This window comes from Rhodamnia argentea, chromosome 4 (assembly GCF_020921035.1).
Source record: "Rhodamnia argentea isolate NSW1041297 chromosome 4, ASM2092103v1, whole genome shotgun sequence".
Taxonomy (NCBI): domain Eukaryota; kingdom Viridiplantae; phylum Streptophyta; class Magnoliopsida; order Myrtales; family Myrtaceae; genus Rhodamnia; species Rhodamnia argentea.
The window spans coordinates 25102477-25117085 of NC_063153.1; the positions used below are offsets into that span (position 1 = coordinate 25102477).

The 14609-nt window shown below is 39.2% G+C and overlaps 4 protein-coding genes across 5 annotated transcripts in view; all 4 read right to left on the reverse strand.

The window, feature by feature from the left end:
- Window positions 1-14609, reverse strand: part of LOC115733026 (disease resistance protein L6-like) — a 154133-nt gene that overhangs the window by 48680 nt on the left and 90844 nt on the right. The gene's annotated exons all lie outside the window — the stretch shown is intronic.
- On the reverse strand, window positions 1307-11893 carry LOC115729430 (disease resistance protein RPV1-like). Its single transcript, XM_048278100.1, has 12 exons — window positions 11790-11893; window positions 10907-11680; window positions 9704-10796; window positions 7628-7915; window positions 5126-6050; window positions 4831-4943; window positions 4496-4664; window positions 4202-4311; window positions 4054-4123; window positions 3857-3930; window positions 1501-1596; window positions 1307-1426 (listed from the first exon to the last, which is right to left on the reverse strand). The coding sequence occupies exons 2-12, from the start codon at window positions 11584-11586 to the stop codon at window positions 1307-1309; spliced, it is 3738 nt and encodes a 1245-aa protein (XP_048134057.1). The 5' UTR covers window positions 11587-11680; window positions 11790-11893.
- LOC125314550 (protein TPR3-like) overlaps window positions 2280-14609 on the reverse strand; it is a 44318-nt gene continuing 31988 nt past the window's right edge. The window contains exons 2-4 of the mRNA XM_048277087.1: window positions 3039-3166; window positions 2713-2947; window positions 2280-2633 (exon numbers count right to left, since the gene is read on the reverse strand). Of these exons, the coding sequence (XP_048133044.1) occupies window positions 2502-2633; window positions 2713-2947; window positions 3039-3067 (396 nt within the window). The 5' untranslated portion in view covers window positions 3068-3166 and the 3' untranslated portion in view covers window positions 2280-2501. The remainder of the gene's footprint in view (window positions 2634-2712; window positions 2948-3038; window positions 3167-14609) is intronic.
- LOC115731453 (topless-related protein 4-like) overlaps window positions 11868-14609 on the reverse strand; it is a 103397-nt gene continuing 100655 nt past the window's right edge. Inside the window, exon 9 of the mRNA XM_048278101.1 lies at window positions 11868-12067. Coding sequence (XP_048134058.1) covers window positions 11868-12067 — 200 coding nt within the window. The remainder of the gene's footprint in view (window positions 12068-14609) is intronic.

A 14609-nucleotide genomic window follows, 5' to 3' on the forward strand; every position in this document is an offset into this window, starting at 1 on the left:
CGTTATCTGGCAAGGCTCAACCTCACTAGGCTCGAAGGCTGGCTGGAGGAAGAAGAAAGAAAGAAAAAACACCAAAAAACAAGAAAAAGAAAAAATTTAATTTCAAAAAATCATTTAAATTTATCCATGTCAAAGTCGGCCTGTTAGTGGACTGATTTGGCATAAATAAAAAAGGTTTATAACTGAATTGGCAAAAAATATATATATGACTGAATTGGTACAATTATAATAAGTTTATGACTTTTTTTGATAATTTTCTCATTATTTTGGCCCCTCCCGAGTGTGTGGAATTGCAGGTTCATACTTTGGAATACATGCTAATCCGCACAAACCTTAACTAGTCCAAACTTTGTCATTGACATCCCGGGATAACATGTGATCAATGAAAACCATAGATCTGAAGCTCCTGGCAAGGGGATGTGAAACTTTGATTGAAGTGCGATATCCAGCACACTTGATTTGGCTCTCTTTTTCTATTGACATAAAAAAAAAAAAGTAAGGAAAGAAAACTGGCGACCAATTATGTTCCATTATATAGTATAGATTAACCTTGAGACCTGGTTCATTTTATCAACTTCAGTGGCGACAGTAAAATGTAATACCCAAAGTTGAAAAGAAGAAGAAGAAGAAGACCTGAAGAACTCGGCTCTAAATGAAAGATGCAGAAATTGATGCAAAGAGACACTCCGTGATGCACAGGTTCACCTGCATGTTTATCCAAAGTCAAAATGTCTCGCTGCATCGCTTTAGAACTAAGAGAACCCTGCGCAGTCTGCTACCCTTTTCTAGGAATGCCTATCCTTGTACCTCTAGTATCCGCGTTTTCAGATTCAGAAGGTAATAAATTTCCACTCAATGTTTCCAGGAATTGGCAAGCTCAAAATAGCTGATTCGCAAGCTTAGCATTCCCAACAAGCATCAAACTGATGCGCAATGATATACTTCGCCTGCCACGTACACAGCAAAATTCATCCGGTGAAGAACTCTGCGCCTGTTGGCACGTGCAACAGCATGAGTCCACAGAACAATCCATCTCGCCGGATTCCGAGCAAATGCTGGAAAAGTCTCCTTATGCGAACATACCACTACATCCAAAATCAGGCAGCGTCCATCTCGCTACTAATCCGTACACATAAAATTCATATCCTTGTACCTCTAATATTCATGTTTTCAGATTCAGAACGTAAATTTCCACTGCAGCACCATTATCACCCAGGCTTGCCCAACAGTAGCATTAGCAGAAACAAAGTTTTTAGCAAACAGAAGTCCAGTGACTAGCCAAGGGTACTGCCAATTGGTCAAGTTTTTAGTTAGCGAATGAACCACACACCTCGGTATTTTTCTTGCGGTGTGGACACATGGAATATACAGGTGCTTCATGACCCTCGAAACTGTGTTGCTTAGCCCCGGTCACTGCATCCCATACCTGCATAACTACTAGCTTGGTTAGGAATCAAACAGCACAACACCATAACAATGGGGAAAACAATCAGAATATACCTTGATCGACCTGTCCTCACCACAGGTAACAACACATAACTGCTTGTTTGAATATGAAAAGGTAAGATCGTTGACACTTCCAACATGAGCCTCAATCTGTATCAGACATAAGGTTAGAGTCAAAATTAAGTTAAACTTACATTTAGGTGGCAAATGTCTGCAGAACAAAGAAGCATAGTTGTTTTCTCCATGTTTAGCAACAAACCTCAAGATGGTTCCTTATGTCATCACCACCAAGATATAAATATATCTGCACCATGTGTTTGAAATACGCAATGCCTAAAGAAAACACCACAAATCACCAGTAATAGCATCATATGAGCACTTCTTCCTGAAACTATTGCAATGAAGTCTGGTTCTCAGCACCATAGTTTTCTCATCTATTTGCAAGGATATATTGCCTAATTTGCAAATTGATATACGAGGAGAAGTCACTTCTGTACATACCAAAAAGGAATCCATTGGGACTCCACATTACACAGTTAACAATACTTTATAATCGTTGATCAGAGATGCCTACGAAAGATCAAAACCCGTGATAACATGGCCAAAAACATAACACCATGACTTCATATAGAATTGAACTTCAAGGGTATAATGATGCGGGCAAAATCTTATGTCGGACGATTTAGGAGAAACTCCGGGATTTATAATGGGATGGGTTCCCTCTCATGTCACAAGCTAGCTTTTCGGATAAATTCTTCCATCCCTCTCACCTTGCCCCTCCCTCCATGGCATCGCAGGAGGGAAGGTTTAAAGCCACAGCACTCCACAGCTATGGAAATACAAATTGCGCCTTCTATAAGGTGTTTGGCAAACACTTCACAGCTATAACACTTCCAAAGCTCCTACAATAGTTCACATTCCAGCATACTTACAGTTTAAGTACAGCTATTCCAAATGGGCTTAAATTTCCTTCTAAACTCCCTAGTCAAGAACCTCCTCTCGAAAACGGAGGAAAATCCGATTTGCAAGTGGAACTGATTCCAGGAGTGACTCTATCAAGATGCCGAATTTTCCAGTGTCCTCAGCAGCCTAATCCCGTCAGCATTTGCTAAAACCTTGATACTATCGTCGCTTGTTGAGACCGCCAACAGAACTCCTTCCTTGTTAAATCTAATACAAGGTGAAGCCTGGAAACTCAAAAGAATGAGGTAATTAATAGAAAGTTTTGGTTAGTTCAGTCAGAACAGATCAACAACAATGAATTACCGGCAATCCACCCTCAGCATTGGTAATAGTCAAGATATCTTCATTGTCCATATCCCAAAATTTGACCATGAACTCCTCACCAGCAGCCAAAAATCTGTTTTTGGTGGTATCAAACTGCACAACCCCACCAGGTCTCTTTCCAAGTCCATGATACGTACGCTTGACAGCCACCTCCCTATCATTCCATTCAACCAAGTATGACTCACCTTCTTTATTGGTCCCACATGAGAACAACCTATAGCAAAATAAAATAGCTAAAATAGGTCATTTCAAATTTAAAAAAAGGACCCAATATGAAATCAATCTTGACTGCTGTCGATCTGCACCTTGTTCCATCAGCATCGTATGCCATCATGGTAGAAGAGTGACCCGGTGCATCAAAGTCAACTCTTGAACCCAAATTGTCATAAAGCCAAGCCTTAATTTTTCCATCCGTTGCTGTTGAGAAGATGAACTACACGGAAAAAAAAAAAATTTGTATGATCGATTTCAATGGCATGCCCGGATAGATGGCTTCTTGAGACGGGAGAACCGGGGATCCGAATAAAGATTCCTAAGAGCACAACCATTTAAAACTCTAGTTATGATCAAATAGCATCCTAGGATGCTGGGTTATCATATAATGTCTTTGGGATAGAGTGCACACAACCATGAAAGGTTAAAGCCCTTGGAATGAACATGGTCCACAAAAACTACAGATTCACACTTCTCATACAAAGTGAACCAAAACTTTTCACCCAACCGTGTTCTAGCAAACAGGAATCAAGTGTGTCCTTATTAGTACTCGTAAAAACCAGGTACCTGACTATTTTCTATCGGGTATGGACATATGGAAAACACGGGTGCTTCATGACCCTCAAAGTAGTATTGTTGAGCCCCGGTCACTGCATCCCATACCCGCACAACTACTAGCTTGGGTAAAAGGAATCAAACAGCATAACACTATAACACCGGGGAAAACAATCAGAAATACCTTGATCAACCTGTCCTCTCCACAGGTAACAACACGTAATCGCGTGTTTGGATATGAAAAGGCAAGATCATTAACACTTCCAACATGAGCCTCAATCCGTATCGGACATTAGCTTAGAGTCAAAATTAAGTTAAAACTCACATTTAGATGGCAACCGTATGCAGAACAAACCTCAAGGTGGTTCCTTATGTCATCACCACCAAGATATAAGTATATGTGCACTATGTGTTTGGAATACGCAACACCTAAAGAGAACACCACAAATCATCAGTAACATCAACATATGAACACTTCTTCCCGAAAATATTGCAATGAAGTCTGGTTCTCGGCAACTTCGTTTTTGCATCAATTTGCCATTCTCTACATACCAAAGAGGATTCCCTCGGGACTCCACATTACACGGTTAATCGATGCTTTACTATCGTTGGCCGGGGATGCCTACTGAAGATCAAAACTCATAATAACATGGCCGAAAACAAAACACCAAGATTTTATTTAGTTATTGAACTTCTATACCTGCAGCGCCTTTGAACATGTTCCTAGATCCCAAACCTTGAAATTTCTTACAGCGGTCCTTGCACGGCTGCCTACCTCCCATACAATGACATCACCCATATCTGTCCCGACTAAAAATTGTAGAAGCAGAAATTTGAAGAATTAGATCCCATGGTTTCGAATAGCTGAAGCTAGTGTCAAAAGGACAACAAAAGGAAATCATCCGAGCACCAATAGCCTAAAAGGGGAACAAGTATATCCAACTGAAGAAAAGCAGCAAACGTATTCTTCATAGAGTAAGAAAGATGTGCTAACCGAGCAGCAAAATTTGTTGCGCTGGATGGAAATCCATACTCTTAACAGGTGAACCTTGATTTAAGGTCATGACTACATTTCCGGGCAAGTCATCCGAAGAATAAGAACTCTGACCGGGGCTCTGGCTGTTGAATGTGACGTGAAGATTGTTTATGGGCAAATTACTCACCTAAGAGAAAGTGATAAAGATTTAAAAAAACCAATGAATAACCGTTGAGAAGAGCATTCCATGCATAACAGATTATTTAGCACCCAGGGAATAACTTCTTTTTGGAGATTGAACCATCCAGTAATAACCGAAGAACAATAAAATAGAAGCAAGATGAATTCAGTACTCCATCCGAGATTCCAAAAGGTTTTGATCTCTTCGGGACACGTTCGGAATCTGCTGTGTGGTAGTCCATGGCTAAGTTGTTGGTAGGAGGAGTCCTGAGACGCCGTGAGAGAACTGCATCGCAAGACAAAAAGTAAATAGAATGCCAAACTAACGGCTTGAACTTGTTGAAACTACAAAATCAAGGTTCACTGCTTTTCCACAACGCATACGCTCGAGCCAATCAGAAAGAGGGAGTTTCTTGAGAAAGCTAAGTTGTGAAAAATGTGGCAGTGGCGGAATTGGGCAGGCGATACCTCGAGCTAATAAGCAAGAAGGCAGTTCTGGGGTAGATCGAATCTCGAGGTTTTGGGAAAGAGAGACCGTGTTGAGCAAAACCAGTTCACCGGGTAATCCTTCCAAATTTTCGCATCCCGAAGCTCTCAACTTTTGGATATTTGCAAGTATTCTGATGGCGTCAGATTCAAATATGCGAGTTCCACGAATGTCCAAGATCCTCAAGCTCTGCATATTCCAAATGCTGTCGGGTAATTCCACAATCCCACTCCAATCTAACTTCAACTCGGTCAACCATGCCAACTTTCCAATCGAGTACGGGATTTCTCTCAATGAGGGACAATTTGATAATAACAAGCGTTGCAGAGACACGAGGGAGCCCATAGAATCCGGAAGTCGAGCAAGTAATTTGCAATTTGAGGCACTTAGAGTCTGCGGCTTCATCAAATAACCTCTTGAAATAGGAATATCTTGTATAGCGGTGCCATCCAAGAGAAGCTCCCTCAATTCTTCCATTCTACCTACTCCTAGAGGTAGCTCCTCTAGTCGCCAACATCCCTTGACATTTAAGGAGACGAGGGTTTTGATGTTCCCGAGAGAATCCGGAAGTCGAGCAAGTAATTGACAATTTGAGGCACTTAGAGTCTGCAGCTTCATCAAATAACCTCTTGAAATAGGAATATCTTGTATAGCAGTGTCATCCAAGAGAAGCTCCCTCAATTCTTCCATTCTACCTACTCCTACAGGTAGCTCCTTTAGTTGCGAACATCCCTCGACATTTAAGGAGACGAGGGTTTTGATGTTCCCGAGAGAAGGATGAATCTCTTTTAGCTTCGAACAGTATTCAAGAGTCAAAATCTCCAAGCTTTGAAAAGCAGACAAGTCGGGAGTTGTTGTCAAAGACCAACAATACGAGAGGTTTAGAACTTTAAGGCCGGTGGCAATCTGAAAGAAAGAGAAGATATCTCAATGAGATTGGGCCACTGCAACATGTGATTATCCATCGCTCCTTGTTTATTTTAGAATTTTTAAAATTCCTCAAAAACACATGTGCTCCACTACTCCACTGTTGCCTTATTTAATTCCACATGTTTCTTTCGGTAGTGTGGCTACACCGACATATAAATGTTTTTTAAGCATATCCACTGTGAAAAGAAAGATAGGGATGTACAAGTGCAAACTACATTTATTTCCCGACAACATTGCAGAGAAACATATACTTACTTGCTCATAGTTATGGCGACCCCATTGTATCCGACGGATATCCCTTTATTTAATAAATAAAACATAAAAAGAAAAAAAAAGAAAGATGCATTCATTTTTTTTTTTTTGTCAGAGAAAGATGCGTTCATTGGGCACCATGTTTTCCTTCAGTAGTATGAAATTAAATGGAAATGGCTAGTTTAATTATGAAAAACAATTTTCATGAGTCATATGCACAATATTTAGAAATGTTATATTAAAAGCATTTATATGCCATTTTCATTAGTCTTATGGCGTTACAATTTCAAAACTGTTTTAAATGGTGACGTCATTAATCAACAATTATAATGAATAAGTATTGCGTGCAACAAGTCCGAGCAATTCATTAATTATTTTCATTACTCTAATTTAAAAAAAAATGTAGAAATTTAGTATGTATGTGCAAAACAAGTCATTGTGAGGGAGTTTCCGTTTTACGGGAAAAAAAGGACAGCACAAGTTTCATAACTTTTGTAGGGTGCTCATTTCAGCGCCATAACTTCAAATTTTTTGAAAACTTTTAGCACAAGTGTCATGTCATGTCAGATTTTGGCACCTAGGTGAATGTTATAAGAAAGATACGGCATTCAAATGATCAATTTTGTTTTTTTTTGTCTGGTTCCATCTTATCCTTTTTTTTTTTTTGGTTCCATCCTATCCTAATACACAAGCTACATTATGTGCGTTATGTGCAAGTTGCAAAACCCCGCTCCTCTTTCATGCCTCCCCACCTCCCTCTTCCTAAGTGAGAAGAGTGGTCATTGGGGCAACCCCTAGTGGTTCAAATGATCAATTGAAAGTTAATAATTCAAGTGAATGTTTTAGAAATTATAGCACCCAAGTGGATGAAAAATTTTTGCAAAAAAGAAAAATGATTGGAATAAAAGTTATAATACTCCAGTGAACGTCGTACGAAGGTTGTGGTATTTGTGGTGTCCTAGACCCTTGTTTCTCCGTGAGAAGATTAATAAGACTTAAAAAATGCAGCACTAAAAAAACATACTTTTGCATGGGGAGAATTTAGCTTAGAAGCGATAAACTATTTAGATTAAAGAATAATCAAGATAGGCACAGTATAATTATATTTTCAATAGATTTTTTTTTTTTGGTCATCATTATAAGATATTAAGGGGTAGAAGCTTGTGGCGTTTTTAGGTAACTATAAGTTCCTCTTATATTTAGATGAAAATCCATAAACCTTTTAGAAGAAAGGAAGGAGAACTTGCAATTGGATCCATAACATGTGATTATCTACAAGATGAACCTTCTCTACATCGTACCTTGAGCGAGCCCCATCCTCCCCGGTCCTCCGTAATGTCACTCGCCCTAAGATCAAGCACGACTAATTTCTTTGGTTGAAAGTTGCCCATTTGAAAATCCCAGGGACAAAATTCCCACTCAAGCCATCTTAATTGAGGAAGCAAGTTTTGGAAATCTCCGGCGAAATTTGTAATGAAAACTTGAAGGAACCTCAAGTTAGTCAGTTCTTTAAATTGCTCAGCTGTGTAGGTTTGTTCATCTCCCCAGTCCTCATGCTTGAGATTAAGGGCCTCAATCTTGTTAGTGCCCTGCAATTGGGAAACATTGTGGATGTGAGTTTTAAATGATGAGATGAGATCAACTGCATATAAGAAAATATGAAGATATTTCAACTTCTTGTCATACTATTATTGTGAGATTTATCAAACTTGCCATCAAAACTGTATCAAAAATTGTGTAGCATCCCCCTCTTTTGTTTCCTTTTTTTTTTTTTTTTTTGGTGTACATTGTTTGCAATTCTCAAAAGCAAAATGAAAACAAGAATGTCATCCCACAAATTACGCATGTGTTGTACATACCTTTCTTATCATTGTGTCTCCTTCAGTGAGTGTCTTTCATTGTATATGGAAGAAAAATTGATGGCACATCAAATGTTACATGAATAAATTCTACTCCTCTTTTTAGAACTGCGTAAGTCTAATGCCTTGTCACAGTGAAATAGTAGTCATTTAAGTTTGCTATCAATTGTGTCGATAGATCACTGAGATATTGCTTAAAGAAAGATTGGACATGACGATTGATTGACTTGGTTACTTATGGAACTCAGGGCTTCTACTTTATTTCGTTGTAAACAAATATTTTAGGAACTCAAATTCATTTTTCGTTATAGGCGATGAGTTGCGCATTGAGCAGAGATCATGAGTCATACGGACTTGTTTGGCGGTTTGAATTTTTCCTTCAATCATTTATTCTTTCAGATGAGACCCTCCTTATTCTCCTTCAAAAGTTTCTCGTGTTTTAATTGTATTATTGTCAATGATTTCATAGATACCCTTCTTTCAGCTCTAGCTTTGTTCTATTTAGCTGATTACATTCTCAATTCTGCAGGAACATGTTCCTGAAAAGCATCAGTAGTATGTTTTTCGATAATGTTGTCATTTCATATAATCTGAGCGTCTATATTTTGTGGTTTTTAAAGATGCTCTTGACATTTGCACATGCTTGTCTACTGCTTGTACAAATCATCCATATGTTATAATTGCTTTTAGTTGCCATGTACCATAAATAAATATGAAAGCGACATGACCAGCTGACGAGTCAACTAACAATTGATGACAAATGACTCGATTGCACCGACTGTGAACGCTAAAGGACTCCCAAAAAAAAAAAACAAAAATAGAAAGGGGACTAAGTCTCACAAACAGTAATACTTGGTGGATTAATTATAAATTATTGTCGATAATGAAAATATTTTTTATTTATTGATTATTTCAAAAAATATAAGTGATTAATTTTCGGAAAATGTTTTTCAAAACGTTTATTTTCCGCAAAACAAATGCACCATAAGTGCATACCCAGCCCAACTTAAAAAAACACTGGAACTAGGATAGCTAATTGTCAAAAATGAATGCAAGTCTCATTTATCATAGCAAACAACTCATAAGAAGTCAATACTCAAAAGAAATAAATGACCTCACAAGAAATCAAACGAAAATCCAAACATCAAGCATGAGCATTAAACAGATACGTCGGAAAAGCATGGCCGCAACAATTTATAGATATTAGCTTTTCTCTAAAAGCGCTCTGTCAAACATTATGTTCATGTTACACAGTTGCTGCATTGAAGTATTATGAAAAGGAGTGTGTCCTCATCACAATACTACCAGGTACAGTCATATATCAGTCATCAGTAACCAAGAAATTGCATCTCAATTATGTCCTAGAATCAGGCAAGAACATCAATCAATCTAAAGAGCTCTTTTGCTGGTAGAAGCAGCAAGTTTTGGGGATTCAGCATTGACTATAATTTTATTTCAAACAAGAAAGAGAAAATGGACCCGCATTCGGTGTCTAAGACAAGCAGAAAAAGCTCTTACCTTGTTGCTGAAAAGCACATCGCTGGCATCATCATATTCCCATAATCTGCTACGCTTTTGAGCTTCTTTCTTATTTTCTAGACGAACAATTTCTCTTCCAAGGTCTCTCGGCTGATCGTGCATCCGTATCGTGCCGTCTTCTTCAACTTTAATTAGGGACATATGACTCAATACATCAATCCCGCTCCCGGGGAAAAAGCCACAGTCATCCCACATATAAGTTGGCCTTTGTTGAGATTCTCCGATGAAAAAACATGCAATATCCAAAAATATCTGTTTCTCACCATAATCTAATGCTTCGTAGCTTATCTTCAACGTCGCTTGCACTTCCTTAGCAGGCACTTCTTCTAGTTTCTTTAATGTATCTTTCCATGCTTTTATTGTTTTTTCACTTAATAATGAAGCTATAACTTCAAGAGCTAAGGGAAGGCCTCCAGTAGTAGATACAATAGCAAGAGAGATATCCATATAATCACTCGGGGGTGAATCCTTTCGAAATGCATGTCTGCTAAACAAAATCAATGATTGATGCAAAGGCAACTCGTTGAGTGGAAACATATGGTCTGCTCTAACCTTGTCTAGTATACTCTTGTTTCTAGTTGTTATGATGACCACACTTCCAGCTTTAAACCAGCTATGGTCCCCAACCAAAGCATTCAAGTGAGCATTATCGTCCATATCATCTAGAAGAATGAGGACTTTCTTGCTTGTAAATCGAGATTTGATGACACTTACTCCTTCGTCAACATTAGACACATCACACAGTTCTCCTACTATGTCAGAAATGAGCTTCTTTTGTACGCATGGAATACCCTGCTGCTTAGATGTTTCCCGAATATCTGCCACGAAGCTACGATACTCATAATGACTAGAGAGTTTGTTGTATAAAACCTTTGCAAGAGTTGTCTTACCGATGCCGCCCATTCCATAGATTCCGATAATCATCATATCACTATTAGCATCTATGAAGCTCATAATACGTTCCACAGTATGATCAGTTCCCACCAACTCTTCAGGAACATTTAGCAAAAACAGTCTTTTCAACTCGCTCATAACTTTTCTGACAACTGTTTTAACAAATGCTCCTTCATGCCTGTCAGATAACAACACAAATTTTAATGCATGATGGTAATACGTATATTCTTTTTCAAGTAAGTACTAGTTATAAGAAAGTCAGCAATGTTGTGGTGAAGAATAATGTACCCGTTATCGGCTTTCTCTGATTCCCATCCGTTTAGGGCAGCGACTTCTTTGAGTGCTTCTTCCCATTCCTTTGCGGTCATTTCGTCCAAGTTCTTTTTATGTGCATTGATAGCATCTCCAAATCTCCCCGTAAGATGCCGCACGTGTGAGGGATTCACTTTGTAAAATATGGGCAACACTATTTGCCCTGCGTCTTTCTTGCATTTCAGCATATGTGCAAGCTCGCGAAGGCACCATTTGCTGGAAGCATAGTTTATCGAGATAATCGGGATCGAAATCTTAGATTGCGTAATACTGCGGAGAAGCTCCGGACCAAACTCATCACCAACTCGGAGCTTATTATTGTCTCTAAACACGTGAATTCCTGCATCGACAAGGCTAGTATAGAGATAATCAGTGAAGCCATTGCGAGTGTCTTTTCCTCTAAAACTCAAGAACACTTCGTAGTTATTCCCTTCCCGCTGTTCCTCTCCGCCTTGGTAATCTCGTCCATGCGGAGGGGCCGATGAGGTAGACGCCTCGGAATTCGGATCTCCTGAATGAGTTGTATTTTTTCTTTTGCAATTTGATTGACAATTTAAGTCGAGAGGGAAATGAAGGGAAAAGAGAAGAAAGGAATTGGAGAGAAAGGAAGAGAAGGAAGAGACCAGTTTCCTTCTTCTTGATTGGATGTACATCATGTGGTGGTTGACCAAAGAGATCCTTAATTCTGTTTTGAAATAGGAGATTGATCGAGCAGAGCCTCAGAAGATAGCCAGATTTCACGGTCCAGATCTGCGAATAGCAGAGTTCCGGAACTCATCAGAAGTAGATCAACCGATCAAAGCAGGAAACAGAGGAGACGAGAGGAGAAGAGAAGAGCAAGTAGTCATGGATGGATTACCCGAGGAGTGTCCACCCACTGCTGTGATCTCCACTGGTTCTCAGCTTTCGACGTCGGATTAACAACACTCAGCACTCTCTACTGGGCGTGATTAAACGATGCTGAGTTCTCGCCGCCCAACTTTCCAAGACCCTGCTTTAGCTGTCCCTCCTCTTCTCCACTTTGCTTGACAGCTACGACGGTCAGCTGCTCTGAAACCGAAGCATACGCGTGGTCCCAAGTCGCCTCGCGGTCCGCGCGCCTAACGTGAGCTCGAGGGGCAATTCGGTACATTTGGCCTGGCCGAAGATACATTCAGCATTGTACTCTTAAGCTTGTTTGGTAATAATTTTGTTGTTGAAAATAATTTTTGATTCGAAATGATTTTTTCTAATTCTGTTTTCGAGAACAGATAAGTAAATTTTTTTTTACTTTTTATTTCTTACTCAACAAATTTCCGTTCTTTTTCTGTTCTCGAGAATAAAAGAGCAGAAACCGGAAGAATATGAGCATTATTAAACTTGGCTTTAATGGCTTAAAGTAAATGATTGCATACGTAATTTCAAGTCTGACCCTCTTTTTTTTTTTTGTCGCCATTTTTTTTTTGAAATAACAATTAATTTCCGGGGCATTGCGAGGAAGGTGCGTGGAACCTGTGCAGGTGCTTCCATTGAAATTTGAGATTCCAGCACCGAAAGTGGAGCACGCATGGGCCGTTCGTCTTCCTTCGTGGAGAAATGAAGAATGACCCATACATCGATAGGCACGTGTACAGCACGTGAGAAAGAATTTAGATAAAATACTTGTCGTAAATACTAAATAGACCATGCGTACGGCACGTGAGTATCACACTATGCGTACGTTGCCATGCCAATTCTTTGAGAGGCATTTATGTGCCCATGGATGGTGGTGTTCATTAGCGCCACGTGTCTAGCTGTCGAATACGACGCCGGAATTGAAGTGGTTATCACGTCTGGCGCCAATAAATAGTATGCATCATACCGGCAAAAACTTGAAACGCTTAGAGACAGACACAATTCAAGCTTCTCATCAAGATCCAAATAATCGATTAACGAAATGGCATCAATATGACCAAATTTATGCTACAATAAATATCTAAAACATTTTGGTCCGTTTAAACCATTTTTTTTTTTCATGAATGCCCCCAATCTACAATGTCGATGAACCTGTTATAATATTTATAATATGATCCTACATTCGGTTAATAATTACCGACATTTGATTTCATTGACGTTGTATTATGCACATTAATTACGTAATAATCGAATATATATATATATAAGACGGGTCGTCTAAGCCGAACTCTAACGTCGATTACGACGTCTTTTCACATTGTCGGTTTCTCTCTTCAGAGCATACTTTAGAGCGTACGTTAGAGAAAGCATACTATCGCTTCGGAGAGGGCAATTGGCTTAGTAGCATCCCGTTTTTCACCAATCTTTCAACGTTACACATCCGTGTGTTCGTCAATAGCTGGAGGTATGTAATCCACTATTCACGTTTCCGCATTCGTTCTCGATATTCATAAGTTTCGTTCGTGAATTGAGGAACCGGGGTCGTTAGTTTATTTGGTTTTTAGTCTTACATTTAGTATCAAAGCATGTTAATCTGTACTTTGATGTTTTAACGTTTGACTTGCGTTGAATTATTGAATTACGGGTGATTTTCGTGGGAATTTATGGGTAAATCGAAATTTTGGGGTATTCTCGCCGGTGATTTTGTGGCCGATTCCGGCCAAATTCCGGCATGTCACACCTGCATTTGGAACAAGTAGGGTCGTCTCACCATGGCGAACAAACACCCTAAGGAATCTAGGCATTTGGTTGTTCTCCGGAGCGCGAATTAAGTGATCGAAGATCGTCGCGTTTAGGGTTTCGTCCGAGCGGTTTTCGCTCGATTCTGGGAAAAATCCTTTCATCTGTTTTCGTTGATTCTCGGACCTATGGGTCGCGCCGGCATGTTGTCTTAAACCCAATCATTAATTTGGTCTATTATGGGCTTTCGGAAGAGAATCGACCGATTGAAACCGCGGTGAAAAACGATGAAAAACCATGAAGTTTGGTTCTGTTCTTCGTGTTTTGGGGAAGAAGTGCACGTGCCTCCGGGTGGTTATGGGGCGTGCGGCGCACGCGCCCATACGGGAAATCGTGGGTGCGAGTGTGCAGACCTCTCTTTTTTAAAAAAGAAAAAGGGCAATAATATATATGTATATCATGGATAAGAATGGCCTGCCGCGTGGGGAAAGTGGGGGCATGCCCACGCGGGCAAAACCCTCCTTTATTAAAAAAAAATATTACAATTTTGTCTTTTATGCGCCCCGCACCTAAATTACGGTTCTGCCCCTAAATGGCTAGATTTACCATTTTGTCCCCGATTGTGTCAAAAATTTGCGGTTATGCCATTTTTAAGTTAATTTATGGTTTTACCCTTCAATTAATTTACAATTTAGTCCATGCCCACATAAATTTACGGATTTGCCCTTATATGCAATATTAAGTATATTTTGCATGAAATTAAATGTCTAGTGATCTGTATATTTTTTATTAATTAGAGTTTAGGCACAACTCTAATTGATTAAATTATATATTAAGAGGCTCTAGATCACATATGGTAAAGGACATTTACTTGTATTTAATTATATTAATACAATGAATTTTATCCCACAGGAATTTTCATTATGTTAATATGGTTAATTAGGATGAAATACCATATTATTTTTCTTAATTTCCCCACGGGGATTAGGAAAAAAGGAATATATTATGGTAATTTCATTATACAGTTATTATGAATCTATTTAAATTAGAAACTTAGCCCACAGAC

Bases quoted from the DNA above. Each gene is read 5' to 3' on its own strand.
- LOC115729430 (XM_048278100.1), bottom strand. From the start codon at position 11,586: ATGATGTACATCCAATCAAGAAGAAGGAAACTGGTCTCTTCCTTCTCT. The intron at 4,665-4,830 runs GTACTGAATTCA...ACTTTCTCTTAG, and splicing joins CTTTTGGAATCTCGGATGGA to GTGAGTAATTTGCCCATAAA. The intron at 4,124-4,201 runs GTATAGAAGTTC...GATCTTCAGTAG, and splicing joins CATGTTCAAAGGCGCTGCAG to GCATCCCCGGCCAACGATAG.